At 45.3% G+C, this 24,151-nt stretch overlaps 1 protein-coding gene across 4 annotated transcripts in view; it reads left to right on the forward strand.

Annotated features, from left to right (window-relative positions):
* Positions 1-24,151, forward strand: part of ntn2 (netrin 2) — a 61,410-nt gene that overhangs the window by 25,123 nt on the left and 12,136 nt on the right. For all 4 annotated transcript variants that reach the window (XM_046369090.1, XM_046369089.1, XM_046369092.1 and 1 more), the window contains exons 3-4: positions 13,388-13,576; positions 22,267-22,416. In XM_046369090.1, coding sequence (XP_046225046.1) covers positions 13,388-13,576; positions 22,267-22,416 — 339 coding nt within the window. The remainder of the gene's footprint in view (positions 1-13,387; positions 13,577-22,266; positions 22,417-24,151) is intronic.

A 24,151-nucleotide genomic window follows, 5' to 3' on the forward strand; every position in this document is an offset into this window, starting at 1 on the left:
TGTCTCTTTCTATGTCTCTATGAAAAGGGAACGGGCAGAGACTGGTTTATTGAAGGCTCCGAATGTTACAAAGGGAGTGGGGGGGTACGTCTATCTTTAGCGGCTGAGGTGAGAGGAGGGATTGATGACTGGCTGTGAAAAGATCCAACCAGAGTCAAGTTCAGTAGGCACAATACAGGAGAGAGGTTTTAAAACGGAAGAGATTCAACCTGAACCCATTTGAGAATTGTATTTTTTTTTGTTTTCCAGTAGTGATGGGGGGGGGGGGGAAATTGATAGTTATTTAAGTCGCAATATTATTTTGGAAGATATATCGTATCGTTTTGACAATATTATTATTTTAGTTGGCTGTACATGCTCCAAAAAATCCAGTATTTTTCCTTCATAGCTTTTTCTCCATCTTCTTTTTAAAAAGAGAGCCAATTTCTTTCCGGCACTTTTATTTCCATGACAGATCAAAAAACGTGTTTTCTCATGGCTCTCCCTTGTCCTGCTGCAATGAGCAATGTGTTTGGAACCTCGAACCGCAATAAAATCCCAGTATTGAATCACAAAACATATAGAATTGTGAGAATCGTATTGCCACCAAAGTCTCCTCATAATATCGTATCCTCTGCCATTGGGGGTTAGTATGTGTCTCTCTGTTTTGGGGGGAGATGAGGAGGCAGATGGGTAATGCTGCAGAGACAGCTCTCGTGTATTTTAAATCCCTACTCTACTTCTTTTATATATATACTTCACAGGTTAAATACTGTATATATATTATTTTTGTTATTTCACAAAAATGTTTTGGATTAACCTCTTTTTAAGGGCTGTATGTTAATGCCGAATATCTGACAAGTACATATCTGATGCTCTATCTGTCTATCATTTCCCTCTGTCTCTGTTTTTCAGCCCCATACTGCCTTTCTTCCTTGTGCCATCTGGCCAGGCGATCTGCTTGTTGGAGGTCATGGTGGTCTGGCCACCACAATGACACATGTGGCTCTCTGTGTTTGCCTCCCTCTGCCTCTCTCTCTCTCTCTCTCTCTCTCTCTCTCTCTCTCTCTTTCTTTCTTCTACTTTCTATCTCTCCTCTCTCTCTCTCTTTCTTTCTTCTACTTTTACTTGCCTCCCTCTGCCTCTCTCTCTCTCTCTCTCTCTCTCTCTCTCCTCTCTCACTCTCTCTCTTTCTTCTACTTTCTATCTCTCCTCTCTCACTCTCTGTCAATTTCAATGTACCATTCTTCTCTTTCTCTCTTTCCTATCTATCTATCTATCTATCTATCTATCTATCTATCTATCTGTCTATCTATCTGTCTATCTATCTGTCTATCTATCTGTCTATCTATCTGTCTCTCTGTCTCTCTGTCTCTCTGTCTCTCTGTCTCTGTCTCTCTGTCTCTCTGTCTCTCTCTCTGTCTCTCTCAATTCAAGGGGCTTTATTGGCATGGGAAACATGTGTTAACATTGCCAAAGCAAGTGAGGTAGATAATATATAAAGTGAAATAAACAATAAAAATTAACAGTAAACAATACACATTACAGAAGTTTCAAAACAATAAAGACAATCCAAATGTCATATTATATATATACAGTGTTTTAACAATGTACAAATGGTTAAAGGACACAAGATAAAATAAATAAGCATAAATATGGGTTGTATTTACAATGGTGTTTGTTCTTCACTAGTTGCCCTTTTCTCGTGGCAACAGGTCACAAATCTTGCTGCTGTGATGGCACACTGTGGAATATCACCCAGTAGATATGGGAGTTTATCAAAAGTGGATTTGTTTTCGAATTCTTTGTGGATCTGTGTTATCTGAGGGAAATCTTAATATGGTATGTTGAAATTTATGTTCCTTTTAATGGCATAGAATGCCCTTCTTGCCTTGTCTCTCAGATCGTTCACAGCTTTGTGGAAGTTACCTGTGGCGCGGATGTTTAGGCCAAGGTATGTATAGTTTTTTGTGTGCTCTAGGGCAACAGTGTCTAGATGGAATTTGTATTTGTGGTCCTGGTGACTGGACCTTTTTTGGAACACCATTATTTTGGTCTTACTGAGATTTATTGTCAGGGCCCAGGTCTGACAGAATCTATGCATAAGATCTAGGTGCTGCTGTAGGCCCTCCTTGGTTGGTGACAGAAGCACCAGATCATCAGCAAACAGCAGACATTTGACTTCGGATTCTAGTAGGATGAGGCCGGGTGCTGCAGACTTTTCTAGTGCCCACGCCAATTCGTTGATATATATGTTGAAGAGGGTGGGGCTTAAGCTGCATCCCTGTCTCACCCCACGACCCTGTGTGAAGAAATGTATGTGTTTTTTGCCAATTTTAACCGCACACTTGTTGTTTGTGTACATGGATTTTATAATGTTGTATGTTTTACCCCCAACACCACTTTCCATCAGTTTGTATAGCAGACCCTCTCTCTCTCTCTCTCTCTCTCTCTCGCTCTTCTCTCTCTCTCAACACACACCACTTTTCTTTTCTTCCACTTTCTCTCGCTCTCCTCAGTGAAATATCTCAGTTATTTATAGTTATTACCCACTCCACCTCCGGTTCACCTCAACACTTAACCCCTAATGTCAGTATTACCTTTTGCCTCAACTCTTTAACCATCAGTTTACCCTTCACTTCTTCACCTAACCCACAGCCTACAGTTCATCTCTCTCAATATGATCCATCTCTCCTAAACCATTTATAGCAACTGCAGTCCACATTAAGCCTTAGAATTCAGTTTCGCCAAATACAGTGGCTTACATGCAGAGATCCTATTCCAAAATGTGTATCATCCTCATCTCATTGTATCAGTCCTACATGGAGCTAACATGATTGTGTAATAGGTTCCCCCGCCCGGACCACTGGGTCTTTTCAGTGGAAAGAAAGAAAGAAAGAAAGTGAGAGAGGGGACAGAGATAACAATGTTTATACGTGGCGACGTGAAGTGGACTAGAAAGACCAGAGTTTAGGCAGACTCCAACTGACAACAGGCCCCAATCTGGCATCCCTCCAGCCTAATCTTGTTAAACTCTTCCCCCTGTTGATGCCATCCAGAGAGAGAGATGGAGGGAGGGAGAGAGAGAGAGGGAGCGCGAGAGAGATGGGGGGAGCGAGAAAGAGAGAGAGAGATGGGGGGAGCGAGTGAGAGAGAAAGAGAGAGAGAGATGGGGGAGCGAGTGAGAGAGAAAGAGAGAGAGAGATGGGGGAGCGAGTGAGAGAGAAAGAGAGAGAGAGATGGGGGGAGCGAGTGAGAGAGAAAGAGAGAGAGAGATGGGGGGAGCGAGTGAGAGAGAAAGAGAGAGAGAGATGGGGGGGAGCGAGTGAGAGAGAAAGAGAGAGAGAGATGGGGGGAGCGAGTGAGAGAGAAAGAGAGAGAGAGATGGGGGGAGCGAGTGAGAGAGAAAGAGAGAGAGAGATGGGGGGAGCGAGTGAGAGAGAAAGAGAGAGAGAGATGGGGGAGCGAGTGAGAGAGAAAGAGAGAGAGAGATGGGGGAGCGAGTGAGAGAGAAAGAGAGAGAGAGATGGGGGGAGCGAGTGAGAGAGAAAGAGAGAGAGAGATGGGGGGAGCGAGTGAGAGAGAAAGAGAGAGAGAGATAGGTGAGGGAGAGAGAGAGAGAGAGAAATGGGGAGAGAGAAAAAGTGGAAGAAAGAAAAGAGGTGTGTGTTGAAATAGGGAGAGAGAGAGGGGGAGAGAGAGAGGAGGAGAATTAAGGGACTCTCAGTTCAAAAGGGCTCCCGAGAGCTGGCTCTTAAGCCGACGGCGTGTGGCTAACCGCAAAATGAGTGTAGAGAGGGTCAAGGGGAAGGGAGGGAGAAACTGAGAAACGTTAGGCGTGTGTGTGTGCCCACAACCCCTCCTCGTGCTACTGGGCCAGAAGTGTCTCTCTTAGATAAATGATAGACATGAGGCTGTTGTTTCCCCAGGGCTTTAGACCCTAGTAGTGTCTGGTCTGTAGCCTTAGTCTACACTCACACTATCTAGTCTTCCCTCATCTCTAGTCTCTGGTCATTGTGGTCCCTTGTCTTCAGTGTGTGGTCATTGGTTCCTGGTTTGAGTGTGTGTGCATATGTGTGTCCCCGTGTGTGCCCGTATGTTTTGTGTTTGTGTGTTTGTGTGTGTGTGTGTGTGTGTGTGTGTGTGTGTGTGTGTGTGTGTGTGTGTGTGTGTGTGTGTGTGTGTGTGTGTGTGTGTGTGTGTGTGTGTGTGTGTGTGTGTGTGTGTGTGTGTGTGTGTGTGTGTGTGTGTGTGTGTGTGTGTGTGTGTGTGTGCCTGTCAGAGTGTGTACTCTGGACCTGGTTCTAATGAGGAGATAATGAACCGGTGCTCCCCTGGTGCTCTGGAGCAGGTGGTTGGACCAGGCCAAGCGGCACGGAGCCCATCCACAGGCAGGCGCGTGCCTGTGTTCATACCCCGGCCAGGGAATCATGGACCTGCCTGCAGCCTGGCACACACACGGACGTGCGCACAAGCACACACACACACACACGGACGTGTGCACAAGCATACACACACGTAAATATACAGGCAGACTCACTGTGGATGGCAGGGGCCCACATTGCGGGCGGTGGTAGCCAGGCCCAGGGCACCCCAGGGGGGCTCCAGGTTTGGACGGGGGCCTGGGCATGGGGGGGCTCCGATTTTCAAGGACCAATTTTAGCCATGGGATTTGGGTTCGTACAGGCATCCAAAATCAATTGGCTGGGCGTCCTGGCTTGGCTTGGACCAAAACATTAGGTTAGATCCCTAACATATGGAGCTGGAGTTGAGACATTGCACACTCAATTCATTTGAGTTTTTATTATAGGATAGCACTTTTTTCAGAGCCAATTTGCCATGGGACGTTTAATAAACTTTCTCATAGGCTGAACCGGTTTGTGTGTAGACACCGTCTAGTTCGGCTTCAAACTTCCTCGTCTTTCCTATTGGTTTTACCTACATGGAAGGTTGTTCTCTAAGACACACAGAACTGTAGTTGATGTACTTTATGTGTACTTTGCACATAAACAAACCAAACTAACAAGGCTACTAATGAAGTGTGGGTGGAGCAAATATTGTGATATGTAGGGTTTGATATGGTAATCAGACTGATGCCGGACTGAAATAACACGTTTGAAATGAGTGGAACCAATTAGGACCCGCTGTGAGAAAACGATGGTGGGAGCTGTTCTCCCATATCTCTCTCTCTCACTCACTCTCTTTCCCGCCCCATATCTGTCTCTGTCTCTGTCTCTCAGTTCTCCATTCTCCAGCAGGTGTATTATCCGATTTACTGGACACCAGAGCACTACTAGCAGGCCTGGGGAGTACAAATGCACGCTACTTTGCAGTATTTCAGAACAAGCACTGTGTGCGCGTGCGTCTGCTCATGGTCCTTTTTGTTCTGTAATGGACTTGAAAGCATAATGGAGAAAGCATCTAGCACAGAGTAGGCACATGCATATTTATGTTTTACAGGTTATTCAATGACAGGTGTGTTCCAACACAACAGGGTTGTATTCATTATGACACAACGTAGGGCCCTCCCGAAAACAAGTGTTTCTTATTGGATAACTCCAGGTTGTCTCTCCCTGTTTTAGTTTGTTTTCTTCTGTTTGGTGCCTAATGACAATGACCCAGGACTTCATCATTTCATATTACAGTAAGATTCCAATCCCAGAATGGACCTGATTGGAAGAACTAGACACAACTAACAGTGAGAAAGTGGAGATCCGCCCCAAATGTTTCCGTGTAGAGGGGCACAATGAGACCACTCTCTCTCCCTCTCTTGCTGTGTTGTTAGTTTCCTCTCTCCTTACACCTCTCCCGTATCCTTTGTCTCAGCAGCTGTCTATTTGCCGAGGCTTTGTCTTCGTTTGTCTGTGGAATTTCACACAGCAACAGCACCAACAGGGACTTAGTTCGGAGCGTTCGACTCTGACCTATAAAAAAACGCTCGCTCGGGCCCTTGCCTCCCAGGGTCCTCTGCTGTTTCTCCCATAAGCCTTTCAAACCCCCTCCGGTTTTTCCTCCAACAGATAACAATTAGCGAGTGTTTTTGGAGAGCTCCAGTGGAGCTTTGATGTGTTAATGAATTGAAAAATGGCCCTCGCCGGTTTTCAGTTATCCCTGCTGAGCCTAATTAGAGGGAGTTTGTCTGCTGTGTGCGCGTGCGTGTGTGTTTTGTGTACCTGTGTGTGTGAGTGTGTGTGTGTGTGTGTGTGTTAGTGGTTGTGTGCACATCACTTCAAAACAAACCCATAAACATTCCAAGTGGTGCAGCAAATCCTGGAGCAGGCACTGAGGTGAAGTTAACAGCCCCCCACCTCTGTCTATCTTTCTCCTCTCCTCCACACCTCTCTCTATCACCTCCTCTCCTCCACCCCTCTCTCTATCTTTCTCCTCTCCTCCACTCATCTCCTCTCTCTTTCTCCTCTCCTTCACTCCTCTCTCTTTCTCCTCTCCTTCACTCCTCTCTCTATCTTTCTCCCCTCCTCCACACCTCTCTCTTTCTCCTTTCCTCCACACATCTCTCTATCTTTCTCCTCTCCTCCACTCATCTCCTCTCTCTTTCTCCTCTCCTTCACTCCTCTCTCTTTCTCCTCTCCTCCACACCTCTCTCTATCTTTCTCCACTCCTCTCCTCTATCTTCCTCCACTCCTCTAGCTTTCTCCTCTCCTCCACACCTCTCTCTATCTTTCTCCTCTCCTCTCCTCCACTCCTCTCCTCTATCTTCCTCCACTCCTCTATCTTTCTCCACTCCTCTCCTCTATCTTCCTCCACTCCTCTAGCTTTCTCCTCTCCTCCACACCTCTCTCTATCTTTCTCCTCTCCTCCACTCCTCTCCTCTATCTTCCTCCACTCCTCTATCTTTCTCCACTCCTCTCCTCTATCTTCCTCCACTCCTCTAGCTTTCTCCTCTCCTCCACACCTCTCTATCTTTCTCCTCTCCTCTCCTCCACTCCTCTCCTCTATCTTCCTCCACTCCTCTATCTTTCTCCACTCCTCTCCTCTATCTTCCTCCACTCCTCTAGCTTTCTCCTCTCCTCCACACCTCTCTCTATCTTTCTCCTCTCCTCTCCTCCACTCCTCTCCTCTATCTTCCTCCACTCCTCTATCTTTCTCCACTCCTCTCCTCTATCTTCCTCCACTCCTCTAGCTTTCTCCTCTCCTCCACACCTCTCTCTATCTTTCTCCTCTCCTCTCCTCCACACCTCTCTCTATCTTTCTCCTCTCCTCTCCTCCACTCCTCTCCTCTATCTTCCTCCACTCCTCTATCTTTCTCCACTCCTCTAGCTTTCTCCTCTCCTCCACACCTCTCTCTATCTTTCTCCTCTCCTCCACTCCTCTCCTCTATCTTCCTCCACTCCTCTATCTTTCTCCTCTCCTCCACACCTCTATCTATCTTTCTCCTCTCCTCCACTCCTCTCTATCTTTCTCCTCCACTCTATCCTTCTAATCTCCTCCACTCCTCTCCTCTCTCTTTCTCCTCTCCTTCACTCCTCTCTCTTTCTCCTCTCCTCCACTCCTCTATCTTTCTCCACTCCTCTCCTCTATCTTCCTCCACTCCTCTAGCTTTCTCCTCTCCTCCACACCTCTCTCTATCTTTCTCCTCTCCTCTCCTCCACTCCTCTCCTCTATCTTCCTCCACTCCTCTATCTTTCTCCTCTCCTCCACTCCTCTCTCTATCTTTCTCTTCCACTCTATCCTTCTCCTCTCCTCCACTCCTCTCCTCTCTTTCGCCTGTCCTTCACTCCTCTATATCTTTCTCCTCTCCTCCACTCCTCTCTCTATCTTTCTCCTCTCTCTCATTTCTCTTTCTTCCCCACTTCCCAAGCTCTTTTTAAAGAGAGGGCGGAATAATGAGCACAAGTCCTGTTTGAAGCATCAGGTCCAGTCGCTAGTGCAAGCAACTGATTCACAATACACAAGCACACTCTCTCTTTCTCAACAGGTCTAATCCGACATCTGATCTCTCCTCTTATGTTGGATAGCAACTCTAGAAAGCTTGGACCTTTTTTTCTATTGTTGAATTCATTCATATTCAAAATGACAGTTTAGACCATCTGTTGATCCAGCTTTGTGTAGAAAAGTCCTAATATTGAGTTGAACTTTAAATTCCTCCACTTATATCTGCTATGAAGGTGGGCCGTGTGGCAGTAAAGGATTAAGGCTGGAGAAAAGGGTGCCAGTGATCCTCCTGCTTTCATGTCCCACTACAAGGTGTTAATGGACACAAGTGCTCACAGCTGTGTGTGTGTGTGTGTGTGTGTTTGAGGCGTTTGATCACAATCTCCACCCCCTCCTCCCCTTTTTCCAACCTCTATACCACCCTCCTGCCCTTGTTCCAGCGGGTGTGTTCTTTGTCACATCCTCTTAAGGAGAAATTGGACATGCTGTTTTTACACACTGACACACACACATAGTACTCTCGCATACACATGTAGGTGTGCACATACACACCCACACATGGACTAACACACACCTCAATACCTGTATTTTAATATACTGTTTTTTTATTTATTATGATTTAGTCTGCTATGGGTTTCACCCATCCCAGTTCTTCTTACTGTACCATCCATGCCATCCATCCAAGTGCCATCCATCCAAGTTTCCAGACCAATAATGTCATGCCTATGGTCCAGACACTTCACCATGGTTGGAAAGCGAGGTAGCGGCAGTGAACCCTTCCCCAAACCCTTAAAATAGCTTGAGGTCAAGGGTCAAACCCAGACCCCGTGCCACCAGCCTCCTAAAACACACCACGAAGAGCCAGCAGCGGCATAGCTACAGAAAAAGAACAAGTCCGAGAGGGATTCAAACCTAACTAGTATTTAATTAACTTCAGAATTCCATACAAATTGTCTGCGTAATTGCCAAGAGAAGGAGTCTGTGAATGTGCTCTTTTCCTGGAGCCTGCGACCCTGTAAAACTGCAGCGAGAAAGGGCTCTGTTCCCATCTCTCTGTGCCAGAAACCCCTTTGCTGAGTAGCAGTTGAGAAACCGGATTCCAGTGCCGGCTTGTTTCAGCCATGTTTATCCCCCCACAGGCGGATACCAAGACGGACATCAAGGAACGTCACTGGACTTTATGCAAAATGGAAACCATATATCCTGAGGCTGCTTTTATTGTAGCTGGGGATTTCAACAAAGCTAATCTGAGAACAAGGCTACCTAAATTCTATCAGCATATCAATTGCAGTACACGAGCGAGTAACACACTCGACCAATGTTACTCTAACTTCTGCAATGCATACAAGGCCCTCCCCCACCCTCCTTTTGGCAAATCTGACCATGGCTCCATCTTGTTGCTCCCCTACTATAGGCAGAAACTAAAACAGGAACAGGAAACTGAAATGCGGACTATGATATGTTCCAGGTAGCCTCAGAGAATAACATTGACGTATACACTGACTCGGTGAAGTTTATAAGGAAGTGTATAGGAGATGTTGTACCCACTGTGACTATTAAAACCTTCCCTAACTAGAAACCGTGGATTGATGGCAGCATGCGTGCAAAACTGAAAGCACGTACCACCGCGTTTAATCATGGCAAGGCGACAGGAAACATGACCGAATACAAACAGTGTAGTTATTCCCTCCATAAGGCAATAAGGCATGCTTCAAGATGTCCACCATTGTTCCTTTTCCCAAGAAAGCTAAGGTAACTGAACTAAATTACTATCGCCCCGTAGCACTCATTTCTGTCATCATAAAGTGCTTTGACAGACTAATCAAGGACCATATCACCTCCACCCTACCTGTTACCCTAGACCCACTCCAATTTGCTTACCGCCTACAGGGAGGAGGTGAGGGCCCTCGGAGTGTGGTGTCAGGAAAATAACCTCTCACTCAATGTCAGCAAAACAAAAGCGATGATCGTGGACTTCAGGAAACAGCAAAGGGAGCACCCCCCTATCCACATCGACAGAACAGCAGTGGAGAAGGTGGAAAGTTACATATCACCGGCAAACTGAAATGGTCTACGCACACAGACTGTGCGGTGAAGAAGGCACAACAGCGCCTCAGGAGGCTGAAAAAAATGTGGCTTGTCACCCGAAAACCCTCACTAACTTATACAGGTGCACAATTGAGAGCATCTTGTCGGGCTGTATCACCACCTGGTACGGTAACTGTACCGCCCACATCCGCAGGGCACGCCAGAGGGTAGTGAGGTGTGCACAACGCATCATCCAGGGGCAAACTGCCTGCCCTCCAGGACACCTACAACACCCGATGTCACAGGAAGGCCAAAAAGATCATCAAGGACAACAACCACCCGAGCCACTGTCTGTTCACCCTGCTTCCATCTAGAAGTCGAGGTCAGTATAGGTGCATCAAAGCTGGGACAGAGAGATTGAACAGCTTCTATCTCAAGGCTATCAGATTGTTAAACAGCCACCACTAGCACAGAGAGGCGGCTGCCTACCTACAGACTTGATATCATTGGCCACTTTAATAAATTGAACACTAGTCACTTTAATAATGTTTACATATCTTGCATTACTCATTTCATATGTATATACTGTATCCTTCACTATATGTTCTTTACTATCTATTGCATCTTAGCTGCTCTGTTACTGCTCATCCATATATTTTATACTTATATATTCTCATCCCATTCCTTTACTAGATTGTGTGTATTAGGTTTTGTTGTGGAATTGTTAGATATTACCTGTTAGATACTGTTGCACTGTCAGATCTAGAAGCATAAGCGTTTCGCTACACCCGCAATAACATCTGCCAGCCATGTGTATGTGACCAGTACAATTTGATTTGAAATTCCAGTTATTATTGATATGGCCTTACATTTTTCATTCAAGTATCTCATGGTCCCATCAAAGGTAATTTTGTTATCAAATGAAAAGCTTTCCTTAAAAAAATGAATGCTTGACGCGGTGGCAGTCCCTGTGCTGGATGTTGTTACAACACTGACCTTAGAGAAGTCAGTCACAGTCAGTCTCTCTCTCTCACACACTGTGACTGGCAACACTTCATGGCTCCATGCTTTTATTCAGTGCAGACTGTTGTGGTCTACGCCTTACGAAACAGTCATTGATATAGAACCCTGTTTTGACTCACTGCAGTCAATACACTCACATCTGATTACATCTGATTACATTTATTTTGCACCCCCCCCAGAGAAGTGTCCTCTGCTGATACTTTTTGAGATCCAAGTTCCTTGTTGTTGTTTGCTTCTCGCAAACCGTTTCCGTGGATCACTTTGAACTGGCACCAAACGCTCTGGCAATGTTCTTTGAACACTTGGCCAAGTGTTAGAGGAATCTGAGTTCAGGTTTGAATTGAACCTGACTGGGGTTAAGGATTTGGACCAGGTCTCTCCCATCTCAGGGGCAGATCTCCCACACCCTACCTGGCCTGTGAACACAATTGCACCCTTGAAGTAGTGCACTACTGTATATAGGGAATAAGGTGGCATTTCAAACACAGCCCTGGAGATCAAAGAGTGTTCATATCCAAATGACTGGCAGAGAGCATCTTGGTTCCTCTCAATGTTTCTTCCTAACGGCCCTGCAACGCTATAGCCATCGGGCGTCCGGCATTGCTGTCAGCCATTGAGGAAATGCTTCCTTTGAAATCAATGAAAGCTGCTTCACTGCCCATATTGTACTCTCGTTGCGTCACGTACAATGGCAGCGTCCAAGCTCAAGAATCGCAGTTTCAATTCCTGATGGCCCTAATTCGGTTTCATTCTATCATTCTACCCCCCCCCCCCAAAAAAAACTATTTAACGCTGCTGCTACTCTCTGTTTATCATATATGCATAGTCACTTTAACTATACATTCATGTACATACTACCTCAATTAGCCCGATCAACCAGTGCCCCCGCACATTGGCTACCTGGCTATCTGCATCGTGTTCCGCCACCCACCACCCGCCAATCACTCTTTTAACCTACTGCTACTCTCTGTTTATCATATATACATAGTCACTTTAACCATATCTACATACTACCTCAATCAGCCCGACTAACCGGTGCCTGTATATAGCCTCGCTACTGTTATAGCCTCGCTACTGTATATAGCCTCGCTACTGTTATAGCCTCGCTACTGTATATAGCCTCGCTACTGTTATAGCCTCGCTACTGTATATAGCCTCGCTACTGTTATAGCCTCGCTACTGTATATAGCCTCGCTACTGTATATAGCCTCGCTACTGTTATAGCCTCGCTACTGTATATAGCCTCGCTACTGTATATAGCCTCGCTACTGTTATAGCCTCGCTACTGTATATATCCTCACTACTGTTATTTTTCATTGTCTTTTTACTGTTGTTTTTATTTCTTTACTTGCCTATTGTTCACCTAATACCTTTATTTATTATTATATTCTTTTTTTACTTAGAAATTGCACTGTTGGTTAGAGCCTGTACGTAAGCATTTCACTATAAGGTCTACCTACACTTGTTGTATTCAGGGCACGTGACAAATACAATTTGATTTTAACCCCTCCGAAAGACACACATACATACACAGGTTCTGGAGAGGTGTGGGGGGCTGCCACACTGGGCGCCCGTGGCGCTGTTTTTGTGGGGGGTTAAGTGCCTTGCCCGAGGGCACAGCAGGCAACGGCATCTAGGATTTGATACCAGCAACCATCTGGTTGCCAGCTCAATTCCCACCAGATGTTCTGAGCTGGCAACCCTCCGGTTGCTGGCTCGCCTCTCTAACCACTAGGCTACCTGCCGCCCGATACATGAAATACATGTGACTAAATGTAAATATATATTGTGATTGATTGGCATGCAGACAGTTTCCACAGTGATCAATCCTTGTGGTGCTATAAGACACATGGCTTGAGACTTTACAGTACATGGGCCTTTCCTACTCCTCTATCGGACTACAGAGGTCTTAGACTAGATGGGAGAGGTTAGTTCTGCTCATCAGGGATTCATGATATTAAAAGGGTCTGTTAATAACTAGCGAGCAAAGAGCGGGTCCAGTCATTAATTATGGAAGGAGGAAAATGAGCTCTGAAAATATATGCCTCATGATTGATGACTTCTGTAACAGCCACGAAGCACACACCCTCTACTCTGATTGAATCATAATGGTATTGACGCTAAGCTACATCCTACACTGTATACTGATAAAGTACACTGTAGGACTTACAGTAAATGCTTCATCTATTGCTCATATATCTGAATGAGTGTTTTCAAAATGTGCTTTGGAAATTATTTTGATGTATAAAGTATACCCACAATATACCTATAGTGTTGTGCCTTGTTTTCAAACTGTGGCGATGCCAATTTAACAAAGGTTTTTCAACTTTTCCTGTTTCAAAGTGCCTCGAACGTGTTTTGATTATGAAGAAGTGCACCTATTCTCACTGAACGCTCAAGACGTCTAACCTTTCTTTCTTTCCCCCCCTCTCTTTTCCCCTCCCCTGATCCCTCCCTCTCGTAGCGTGCAACTGCAACCTACACGCCCGGCGCTGCCGCTTCAACATGGAGCTGTACAAGTTGTCGGGGAGGAAGAGCGGAGGCGTGTGCATGAACTGTCGCCACAATACGGCCGGACGCCACTGCCACTACTGCAAGGAGGGCTTCTACCGGGATATGGCCAGGCCCATCACACACCGCCGTGCCTGCAAAGGTATGGAGAATAGGTTTTATACAATAGGTGTATATTTCACAATAGTGTTTGTGGTGTCAATAGTCCTTGTCAATTCAGTCGATTCAGTAGATTCATTAAAAGATATATAGATGTATTAAAAATGGCTATTTATTTTCAATAAGTGCAATACAGTGGGGGCAAAAAAGTATTTAGTCAGCCACCAATTGTGCAAGTTCTCCCACTGAACAAGATGAGGCCTGTAATTTTCATCATACGTACACTTCAACTATGACAGACAAAATGAGGGGAAAAAATCCAGAGAATCACATTGTAGGATTTTTAATTAATTTATTTGCAAATTATGGTGGAAAATAAGTATTTGGTCAATAACAAAAGTTTATCTCAATACTTTGTTATATACCCTTTGTTGGCAATGACAGAGGTCAAACATTTTCTTTAAGTCTTCACAAGGTTTTCACACATTGTTGCTGGTATTTTGGCCCATTCCTCCATGCAGATCTCCTCTAGAGCAGTGATGTTTTGGGGCTGTTGCTGGGCAACATGGACTTTCAACTCCCTCCAAAGATGTTCTATGGGGTTGAGATCTGGAGACTGGCTAGCTAGGCCACTCCAGGACCTTGAAATGCTTCTTACGAAGCCACTCCTTCGTTGCCCGGGCGGTGTGTTTGGGATCAGTGTCATGCTGAAAGACCCAGCCACGTTTCATCTTCAATGCCCTTGCTGATGATAGGCTTTGCTACTTTGGTCCCAACTCTCTGCAGGTCATTCACTAGGTCCCCCGTGTGATTCTGGGATTTTTGCTCACCGTTCTTGTGATCATTTTGACCCCACGGGGTGAGATCCTGCGTGGAGCCCCAGATCAAGGGAGATTATCAGTGGTCTTGTATGTCTTCCATTTCCTAAGTTACTCCCACAGTTGATTTCTTCAAACCAAGCTGCTTACCTATTGCAGATTCAGTCTTCCCAGCCTGGTGCAGGTCTACAATTGTGTTTCTGGTGTCCTTTGACAGCTCTTTGGTCTTTGCCATAGTGGAGTTTGGAGTGTGACTATTTGAGGTTGTGGACAAGTGTCTTTTATACTGATAACAAGTTCAAACAGGTGCCATTAATACAGGTAACGAGTGGAGGACAGAGGAGCCTCTTAAAGAAGAAGTTACAGGTCTGTGAGAGCCAGAAATCTTGCTTGTTTGTAGGTGACCAAATACTTATTTTCCACCATAATTTGCAAATAAATTCGTGAAAAATCCTACAATGTGATTTTCTGGATTTTTTTTCATTTTGTCTGCCATAGTTTAAATGTACCTATGATGAACATTACAGGCCTCTCTCATCTTTTTAAATTGGTGGCTGACTAAATACTTGTGTATCAAATACAAATACAAGTATTTGATACACTACCGATTTGGCAGGTTTTCCTACTTACAAAGCATGTAGAGGTCTGTAATTTTTATCATAGGTACACTTGAACTGTGAGAGACGGAATCTAAAACAAAAATCTGGAAAATCACATTGTATGATTTTTAAGTAATTCATTTGTATTTTATTGCATGACATAAGTATTTGATACATCAGAAAAGCAGAACTTAATATTTGGTACAGAAACCATTGTTTGCAATTACAGAGATCATACGTTTCCTGTAGTTCTTGACCAGGTTTGCACACACAGCAGCAGGGATTTTGGCCCACTCCTCCATACAGACCTTCTCCAGATCCTTCAGGTTTCGGGGCTGTCGCTGGGCAATACGGACTTTCAGCTCCCTCCAAAGATTTTCTATTGGGTTCAGATCTGGAGACTGGCTAGGCCACTCCAGGACCTTGAGATGCTTCTTACGGAGACACTCCTTAGTTGCCCTGGCTGTGTGTTTCAGGTCGTTGTCATGCTGGAAGACCCAGCCACGACCCATCTTCAATGCTCTTTACTGAGGGAAGGAGGTTGTTGGCCAAGATCTCGCGATACATGGCCCTATCCATCCTCCCCTCAGTACGGTGCAGTCATCCTGTCCCCTTTGCAGAAAAGCATCCCCAAAGAATGATGTTTCCACCTCCATGCTTCACGGTTGGGATGCTGTTCTTGGGGTTGTACTCATCCTTCTTTGACCAGGTCCTGCCATGTAGTTCTGGGCTGATCCCTCACCTTCCTCATGATCATTGATGCCCCACGAGTTAGGATCTTGCATGGAGCCCCAGACCGAGGGTGATTGACCGTCATCTTGAACTTCATCCATTTTCTAATAATTGCGCCAACAGTTGTTGCTTTCTCACCAAGCTGCTTGCCTATTGTCCTGTAGCCCATCCCAGCCGTGTGCAGGTCTACAATTTTATCCCTGATGTCCTTACACGGCTGTCTGGTCTTGGCCATTGTGGAGAGGTTGGGTCTGTTTGATTGAGTGTGTGGACAGGTGTCTTTTATACAGGTAACGAGTTCAAACAGGTGCAGTTAATGCAGGTAATGAGTGGAGAACAGGAGGGCTTCTTAAAGAAAAACTAACAGGTCTGTGAGAGCCGGAATTCTTACTGGTTGGTAGGTGATCAAATTCTTACATATGTCATGCGTTAAAATGCAAATTAATTACTTAAAAATCATATAATGTGATTTTCTGGATTTTTGTTTTAGGTTCCGTCTCTCACAGCTGAAGTGTACCTATGATACAAATTACAGACCTCTACATGCTTTGTAAGTAGGAAAAACTGCAAAATCGGCAGTGTATCAAATACTTGTTCTCCCCACTGTATAACCCTATAGCAGTGACTGAAATGGTAACACTGTTCTAAGAATTAGGCTGGCATCCTCACTTCCAAACTGATACCATGCCTCTGTAAGTAAATCATTTGTCACAGAAGCTTTTTCTTGCAAAAATCCACAGAAAAAATATTCCTCTGGACCACAAGCCACATTAAATTAGTATATGAGTTATTTCTCGTGGAAAAAGTGGTGTTTGAATTGTGGAATGTTTTGAATTTGCAGTGTATATTTTTCGCCAAGAGCTTTTTCTTATTGGAGAACAACCCGATTTTCCTGCGCTTGTTGCTCGGGGAAATATGCAAATCAATAGCAGAGGGAGACTGCATTCTTTCTCAGTTCTGTAGGTTAGTGTGAGATGTTAAGGGATCGCTTATAGAGAGCTCAAAACAACATGGATGATGAGAACTGCCAACACTCATAGCTGTGAAGGGCTTTTGTTGGAGATTTCATGGTGAGAATCTCCCGTATTTGACCCCTGGTCAGTTATCCACTCCGGGGCTAACCCAAGCAGCTTTTAAACCAAAAGGAGTCAAGTACGGGACAGCACGTTACTATTGTCCATGTTAAATCATTTTTTATCACACTGTACTACAGTTAAACAGTACCCATTCTATTATTCTACTCACAGAGCAATTGACCATGGTACAACATGCAATGTGACACAGTAATTGACTTTAGCAGAAGTCTTTTGCCCTTAACAAATTACAAGTAACACACGTATAGATAAGACTCCCACAGATGTGTTGATATTGGCAGCAGCTGTATGGACATGTATGTCCCCGGTGCTATTGCAAGACCCATCATACACACATACACACACACTCAACCTGTGCCTGCGCGTGCGACAGTGCTTGGGCCCTGGAGGCTGTGCAATCTGTTTTTATCAAAGCGGAGCAGTTCGGGGTCAGACCCGCGCGGCGGTAAAAATTTATCGCCTTCCTCTCGGATAGCAAGATGTGACGGAAATGAACGTTCCCGTGGAAACGGCCCTCAACCTGGGCGGCTGGCACCATGATTGATCAGAGCAATCCTAACCCCTTTTAGAACCTGTCTCTTTCCCTTTTTCTCCTCCTCTCTCACTTTCTCTCCCTCTCTGTCCGAGGAGAATGCTCTCATCTCTTCTCTTCTTCTCTCTAATCCTCCAATTCGTTCTACCTTTTTTGTCTGCCGCAGTGTTTTATATATTTTTCCTCTTGTGACAGGGCCAGGAGAAGGGTCAAGGGTCAAAAATGGTCGGTGTCACGTCTGAAATGGAGTAACGGCAATAAAATACAGGTGTTTTTTGAATGGGACTAAGGAATGGGCGGTTAGGTCTGGAGGGTTGGCGGGGGGGGGGGGGGGGGGGTGGAATGTCTGCTTCCAATCATACCTCCTCTGTGGACGAGTGTCCATGTCAGACCTGCTGTGTGTGTGCTCCAGTGTGTGTGGGTGTGTGTACGCGTGCATGTGTGCGTGTCCAACACACAGTCTATAAGGATTGCCAGTTTAATGGACAGGCCAGACTCTGATGGATGGGTCAAGTGGCAGCGTCACTCCCATCTGTTCTCAGTTACACCCTTGTGCTTAGGTAACACACACACACACACACAGGTCCCAACCCCCCTCCACCCCAAGTGCCCTCGGCCTTCTGCCCCAGCCCCGAGTGCCTCTCTGTGGGGTGTCCCAAGCTCCTGCAGGCCTGGGCAGCGGCCGCTGCCACTCTCCATCCAAGGATTTACGCTGCTACGTGCATAAAAACAGCCGGCAAATTAAAGAAACATGCATGCCATAACCAGCTCGGGTGTAACCAGTGCCTACGAGGTCTTCAATGTCAGAGCTTTATGTGTCTCCAAACATGTCCTAGTCTTGGCATCTATATCGACTATAATTAATGTCAAAGAAAGGAATTTAAATTTAGGCCGTAGAATATGTCAGCAGTCCTTGCCAACAAAAAGACTCAAATATACTTTATACTGAAAATATCAAGATTTGTCCTCCAAGTAGCTTCTGAAGTGGACCATATGCAAATAATTTCTTATAGAATAACTTCGTAGAAACAAGGGAATTAGGAAATCCAAGACAAATCATTCCAAAACCGAAACGCTCATGCCAGTATTGACCAGATGTCTACAGAGCAAACCGCCCAATTAGAAAAGGTGAAATACTTGGACCCCTTTTGAAAGTACCGTTTACTCAGTTACTCACACGCACTCACGTGGTTTGTTAAAACACACATACACACACACACACACATACTGTTTGCACCCATGCGCACGCGCACACACACACACACACACACACACACACACACACACACACACACACACACACACACACACACACACACACACACACACACACACACACACACACACACACACACACACACACACACACACACACACACACACACACTGAGCGCCATTGATCTATTCAGAGTTCAAGAGTGAGCAAACGCCTGCTGTCCAAAGACTACAAGTCCCAAGGCGATGTCTGTCTGTCACACCTTCAGTCACACAGGCTTAAATAGTCATCAACATCTGAGGACATTTTTACAGCTTTTTAACTGGCCCAAGCCCCTGTGTGTAAAACTTCAGAAAGACGGTGTGAGGATGGAGGAGAGTGGCTGGGGGAGGGGACGGGGGCCCCTCCCCGAACACCATCCTGGCACTCATCTGTTGTTATTCTGAGCTTAACAGACTTTGAACACAATAAACAGTAGATTTACAAAGTACTTTAATCCCATTTTAAAGCAGTTACATGGATTGAATGAACATATATTTGCATTATAAAAACATATTTGACTTTTAATGAGGTATTATGTTCAACTCATAAACATGCAGATAAATATGTTTTGAGTGTACCAATATAAGATGGCCATATTCTAACATCTCCTTCATTTGTTTCTGTGTTAGTAACACAACGTTTGGTACCAGTTGCCTTTGTTATTAGACAATCAGCGAAACAATGGATTGGTTCAGAAATGATTGTCTGTTGCCGTCCCACAAGTCTAGGCATGCAGGTATCATCCAGACTGGCACAGACTTTACCAGACAGATCAAATGACAGGAAGTTTACACTTCTGTCCCCACCATTTAGTACAGCAAACCAGTTTGTACATGATTTGCATTTTTTCTTTTTATAAACTACCAGATTATTCTAGTCTCTCTGTTTGGAGTGTAGAGCATTGCTTTCTATATCGCTATTGTGCATAGAGTAGTGCTGTGTTATGAAATCAGAGACGTTTGTGTTGTTCTACAACCTATGTCTCTGGACTCCCAACTGTGGGTTTTTAGTGGACTCATCAGCTGTGTTTTATTAACACGTACCGTATAAAGGGGCGCCAATCCCAGGAATGCCAGAAATTCCAAATGGAGCCGCGGCCCCGTCCGTGCTGCACCTGGGCACAGGAACAAGAGCAGGAGAGAAGGACATTTTGGCAGGAGAGAAGTCACATGGTAGACATGGAGCAAAACAGGAACTAAGTCGTACCGGAAGACCGGACACACATTTGACTTTCAACCTCCCTGTGCGCCAACCCACTCAATACAAACGTATATTACTAATATATTACCAACACTGCCAACCAACGGCCAATCAAAGCCTTCTGTGAGTTTGAAGCTGGCTCAGGTGGTGGGGATTTTACATGCAACGCGAGCCATCAGATTTACGAAGCGAGCGCAAGCTTCAAACAGGCGTACACACTTTGACACCCCAGCCGGACACCCGGACGGAACAGCCACATGTGCATCTGAAGATCAAAGCCCTAACCCTCCACCCCAACACCCCCCCCCACTCCTAATTCTCATGGTCCAGACTCCCTCCACCTCACCATACCCCTCCCAAATCAACAGGTGGTAGAGTCCTTACTCCTCAGTTGTGATGGCAAAATGATCAGCACAAATAAACATGTTCACACACACTGAGGGAACAACACAGCAAGGCCCTGAAGAAAACTCCTCATGTTAGCAGCTGCCATTCCTTGGCAAGCCCTATCAGAGACTGTTGGGTTACTGGGTTTTCCCCAAAGGCTCGTTTCGCCCTTTCTTGTTGTTTTTATAAAAGCAGGAGGACAATTACCAGCTATCACATTACACTTAAGTAATGCAGTTTGCTTTTGCAATTTTGCAACTTGGCGAGCTTGTTTTCTACCTAATTAAGCCCAAAGTAGAGGGAAAGAGCAGTCTTCCCCCGTCGGCAGTTTTTTGGGGGGCCAGTTGTTTTTGGCCAAAAGCAATTATTTATGCCAGAATAGATTGACAAGATAAAATGCAAAATATTAGCATTGAATCGAGGGGGCAGAGTTGTTTTTTTTCTGTGAGTTTTTCCAAAAGCATTACTTTTGTATTGCCTGGACAGAGGAGCTGCAGTTCCAAGCCAAGTCAAAGTGTTCAATCGCACCCTTTAAAGTAAAATGTTATGGGGATATTAAAGTTATGTGTTTTTATGTGTCAAGATAGTCTCAGATTGATCAGTGTAATGTGTAATAGTGATACTTGATAGCTTGCTGATGGAGAGGTTTATCTTCTATGTTTGTGTGTGTGTCTATGTCTGTTTTCCTTGTTGAGCCGGGTTGAACCAAGGTGAGGTGAGGGAGATTTAGTCTTGTTTATGCTGATGAGCACACCAGAGGCAAAGTTTGGAACATGTTAGCCCTCTCTCTCTCTCCCCCTTTCACCGTTCTTCCCCTCTGCATGTCTTTCTCTCCTTTTCCTCTTCTTCTCCTCTCCTCTCCTCTCCTCTCCTCTCCTCTCCTCTCCTCTCCTCTCCTCTCCTCTCCTCCTCTCCTCTCCTCTCCTCTCCTCCTCTCCTCTCCTCTCCTCTCCTCTCCTCTCCTCTCTTCTACTCTCTGTCACCTTGTAAAGAGCTCTTGTAAGAGAGGAGCTGACCAACAGGCCGGGTCTTGTATCCCAGCAGCTCTTTAAACAGAAGAAGACCCGTATTGCTCAAGGTGCGTTCGGACGGACGGCGCATACCATAACAGCACATAAAAGTCCGGGGGGACGGGGACTCTCTCTGGGTGGCGTGTTGTCATAGGTACGCAGCGGGCACCAGGCAGATTTTTGGGAAGTGATGAAAGGGCAGAGTGGGTGTCACACACAAACAGGCACCAGCGTAGCACCTAAGAGACCGGACAAATGGAGGCTTTTCTTCCCTATCAACACACACACACACACATATGCACACACACATCTTTGCCAGGCAGTGTCAGGTCCGTAAACCTGGAGGTGACAGTAGCAGGGTAGCCCAATTGAGCAGAAGGAATCCCAGACCTGCAGTGTGAATGATAGAGTAAATAGACTAAAGGAACACTCAGTCCTGTTGCATCTGGAATACAGTTGGATACTTCAATGGCAGTTGATAATGAACTAGGATGTGTTGTGCTACAGAGCCTATTCATAAGAGGTTTCAAAATGCCATCTGATTTGAGTCAAGTCACAAATAAACCTTGAAAGTGACATTGAATATGTGTGACGAACCGTAGGCGACTTAAATGTTTCTCAATTGTCCACATCTAACCATCTCCTCTCTCTTTTTCTCTCTTTCTGTCTGTCTCACTTTCTCTCGCTCTCTCTCTATCTTTCTCTGGAACTCTCTCTATGTCTCCCGCACTCTCTCTGTCTGTCTGTCTGTCTGTCTGTCTGTCTGTCTGTCTGTCTGTCTGTCTGTCTGTCTGTCTGTCTGTCTGTCTGTCTGTCTGTCTGTCTGTCTGTCTGTCTGTCTGTCTGTCTGTCTGTCTGTCTGTCTGTCTGTCTGTCTGTCTGTCTGTCTGTCTGTCTGTCTGTCTGTCTGTCTGTCTGTCCCTCGCTCTCACTCCCGCTCTCTCTGTCTCTCTCTCTGTCTCTCTCTCTCTGTCTTTGTCTGTCTTTCTCTGTTCCTCTCTCTCTGTCCGTCGCCCTCTGTCACTCTCTGTTTCGCTCTCTGTCTCTCTCTGTCCCTCTCCCTCTCTCACCTCCTCCCCCTCTCCCTCCCTCCCTCTCTCCAGCCTGTGACTGCCACCCAGTGGGTGCGGCAGGTAAGACGTGTAACCAGACGACAGGCCAGTGCCCCTGTAAGGACGGCGTGACGGGCATCACATGCAACCGCTGTGCAAAGGGCTACCAACAGAGCCGCTCACCTGTGGCCCCCTGCATCAGTAAGTAGATCACAGATACACACACACAGGGCCGCTCAACCGACCCTTGCATTAGTGAGAATATCACACACACACACACACACACACACACACACACACACACACACACACACACACACACACACACACACACACACACACACACACACACACACACACACACACACACACACACACACACACACACACACACACACACATTGACATGCATTTAACAGAAGCACATATTTACTTGTCACCAGGGGAAGGCAGTGTACTGTTTTTGCTATCAGTAGCCACATCGAGCCTGTGGGAATCGAGCCTGCACACACACATACATATGCACACACACACACACACACACACACACACACACACACACACACACACACACACACACACACACACACACACACACACACACACACACACACACACACACACGCACACACACACACACACGCACACACACACACACGCACACACAAACACACACAAAAACACACACACTGTGTGTTGCTGTGGTCCTGGCCAGTAATCTATCCACCAGCGCTGACGTCTGTGGGTGCACCAGAGCGTGACCAAGGCAAGGCCTCCTTTGTGCTGAAGGCCCCAGTGGTGGCACACACACACACACTCAACCTCCCTGTCCACCTCAACTCCGGGCTCTGTTTGTATCTGTGCTGTCATTCCCACTCCAAGGACAGGGGGTTGGTTTCATTCAAGGGGTTGGTTTCCATCAGGGTTTTTACCAGAATGCCCACGCCAGTCTCTGCCACCACATCAACTAAAGGCTTTACACTAAACCAACCACACAGGGAAACCATAACATACCCATGTAACATACTGGATACCATTACCATGTAACATACTGGAATACCATTACCATGTAACATACTGGATACCATTACCATGTAACATACTGGAATACCATTACCGTGTAACATACTGGAATACCATTACCATATAACATACTGGATACCATTACCATGTAACATACTGGAATACCATTACCATGTAACATACTGGAATACCATTACCATGTTACATAATGGTATACCATTACCATGTTACATAATGGAATACCATTACCATGTAACATAATGGAATACCATTACCATGTAACATACTGGATACCATTACCATGTAACATACTGGAATACCATTACCATATAACATACTGGATACCATTACCATGTAACATACTGGAATACCATTACCATGTAACATACTGGATACCATTACCATGTAACATACTGGATACCATTACCATGTAACATACTGGTTACCATTACCATGTAACATACTGGATACCATTACCATGTAACATACTGGATACCATTACCATGTAACATACTGGATACCATTACCATGTAACATACTGGATACCATTACCATGTAACATACTGGATACCATTACCATGTAACATACTGGATACCATTACCATGTAACATACTGGATACCATTACCATGTAACATACTGGAATACCATTACCATGTAACATACTGGATACCATTACCATATAACATACTGGATACCATTACCATGTAACATAATGGAATACCATTACCATGTAACATACTGGATACCATTACCATGTAACATACTGGAATACCATTACCATATAACATACTGGATACCATTACCATGTAACATACTGGAATACCATTACCATGTAACATACTGGAATACCGTTACCATGTAACATACTGGATACCGTTACCATGTTACATAATGGAATACCATTACCATGT

The sequence above is a fragment of the Oncorhynchus gorbuscha genome, linkage group LG11 (genome assembly GCF_021184085.1).
Source record: "Oncorhynchus gorbuscha isolate QuinsamMale2020 ecotype Even-year linkage group LG11, OgorEven_v1.0, whole genome shotgun sequence".
NCBI lineage: Eukaryota > Metazoa > Chordata > Actinopteri > Salmoniformes > Salmonidae > Oncorhynchus > Oncorhynchus gorbuscha.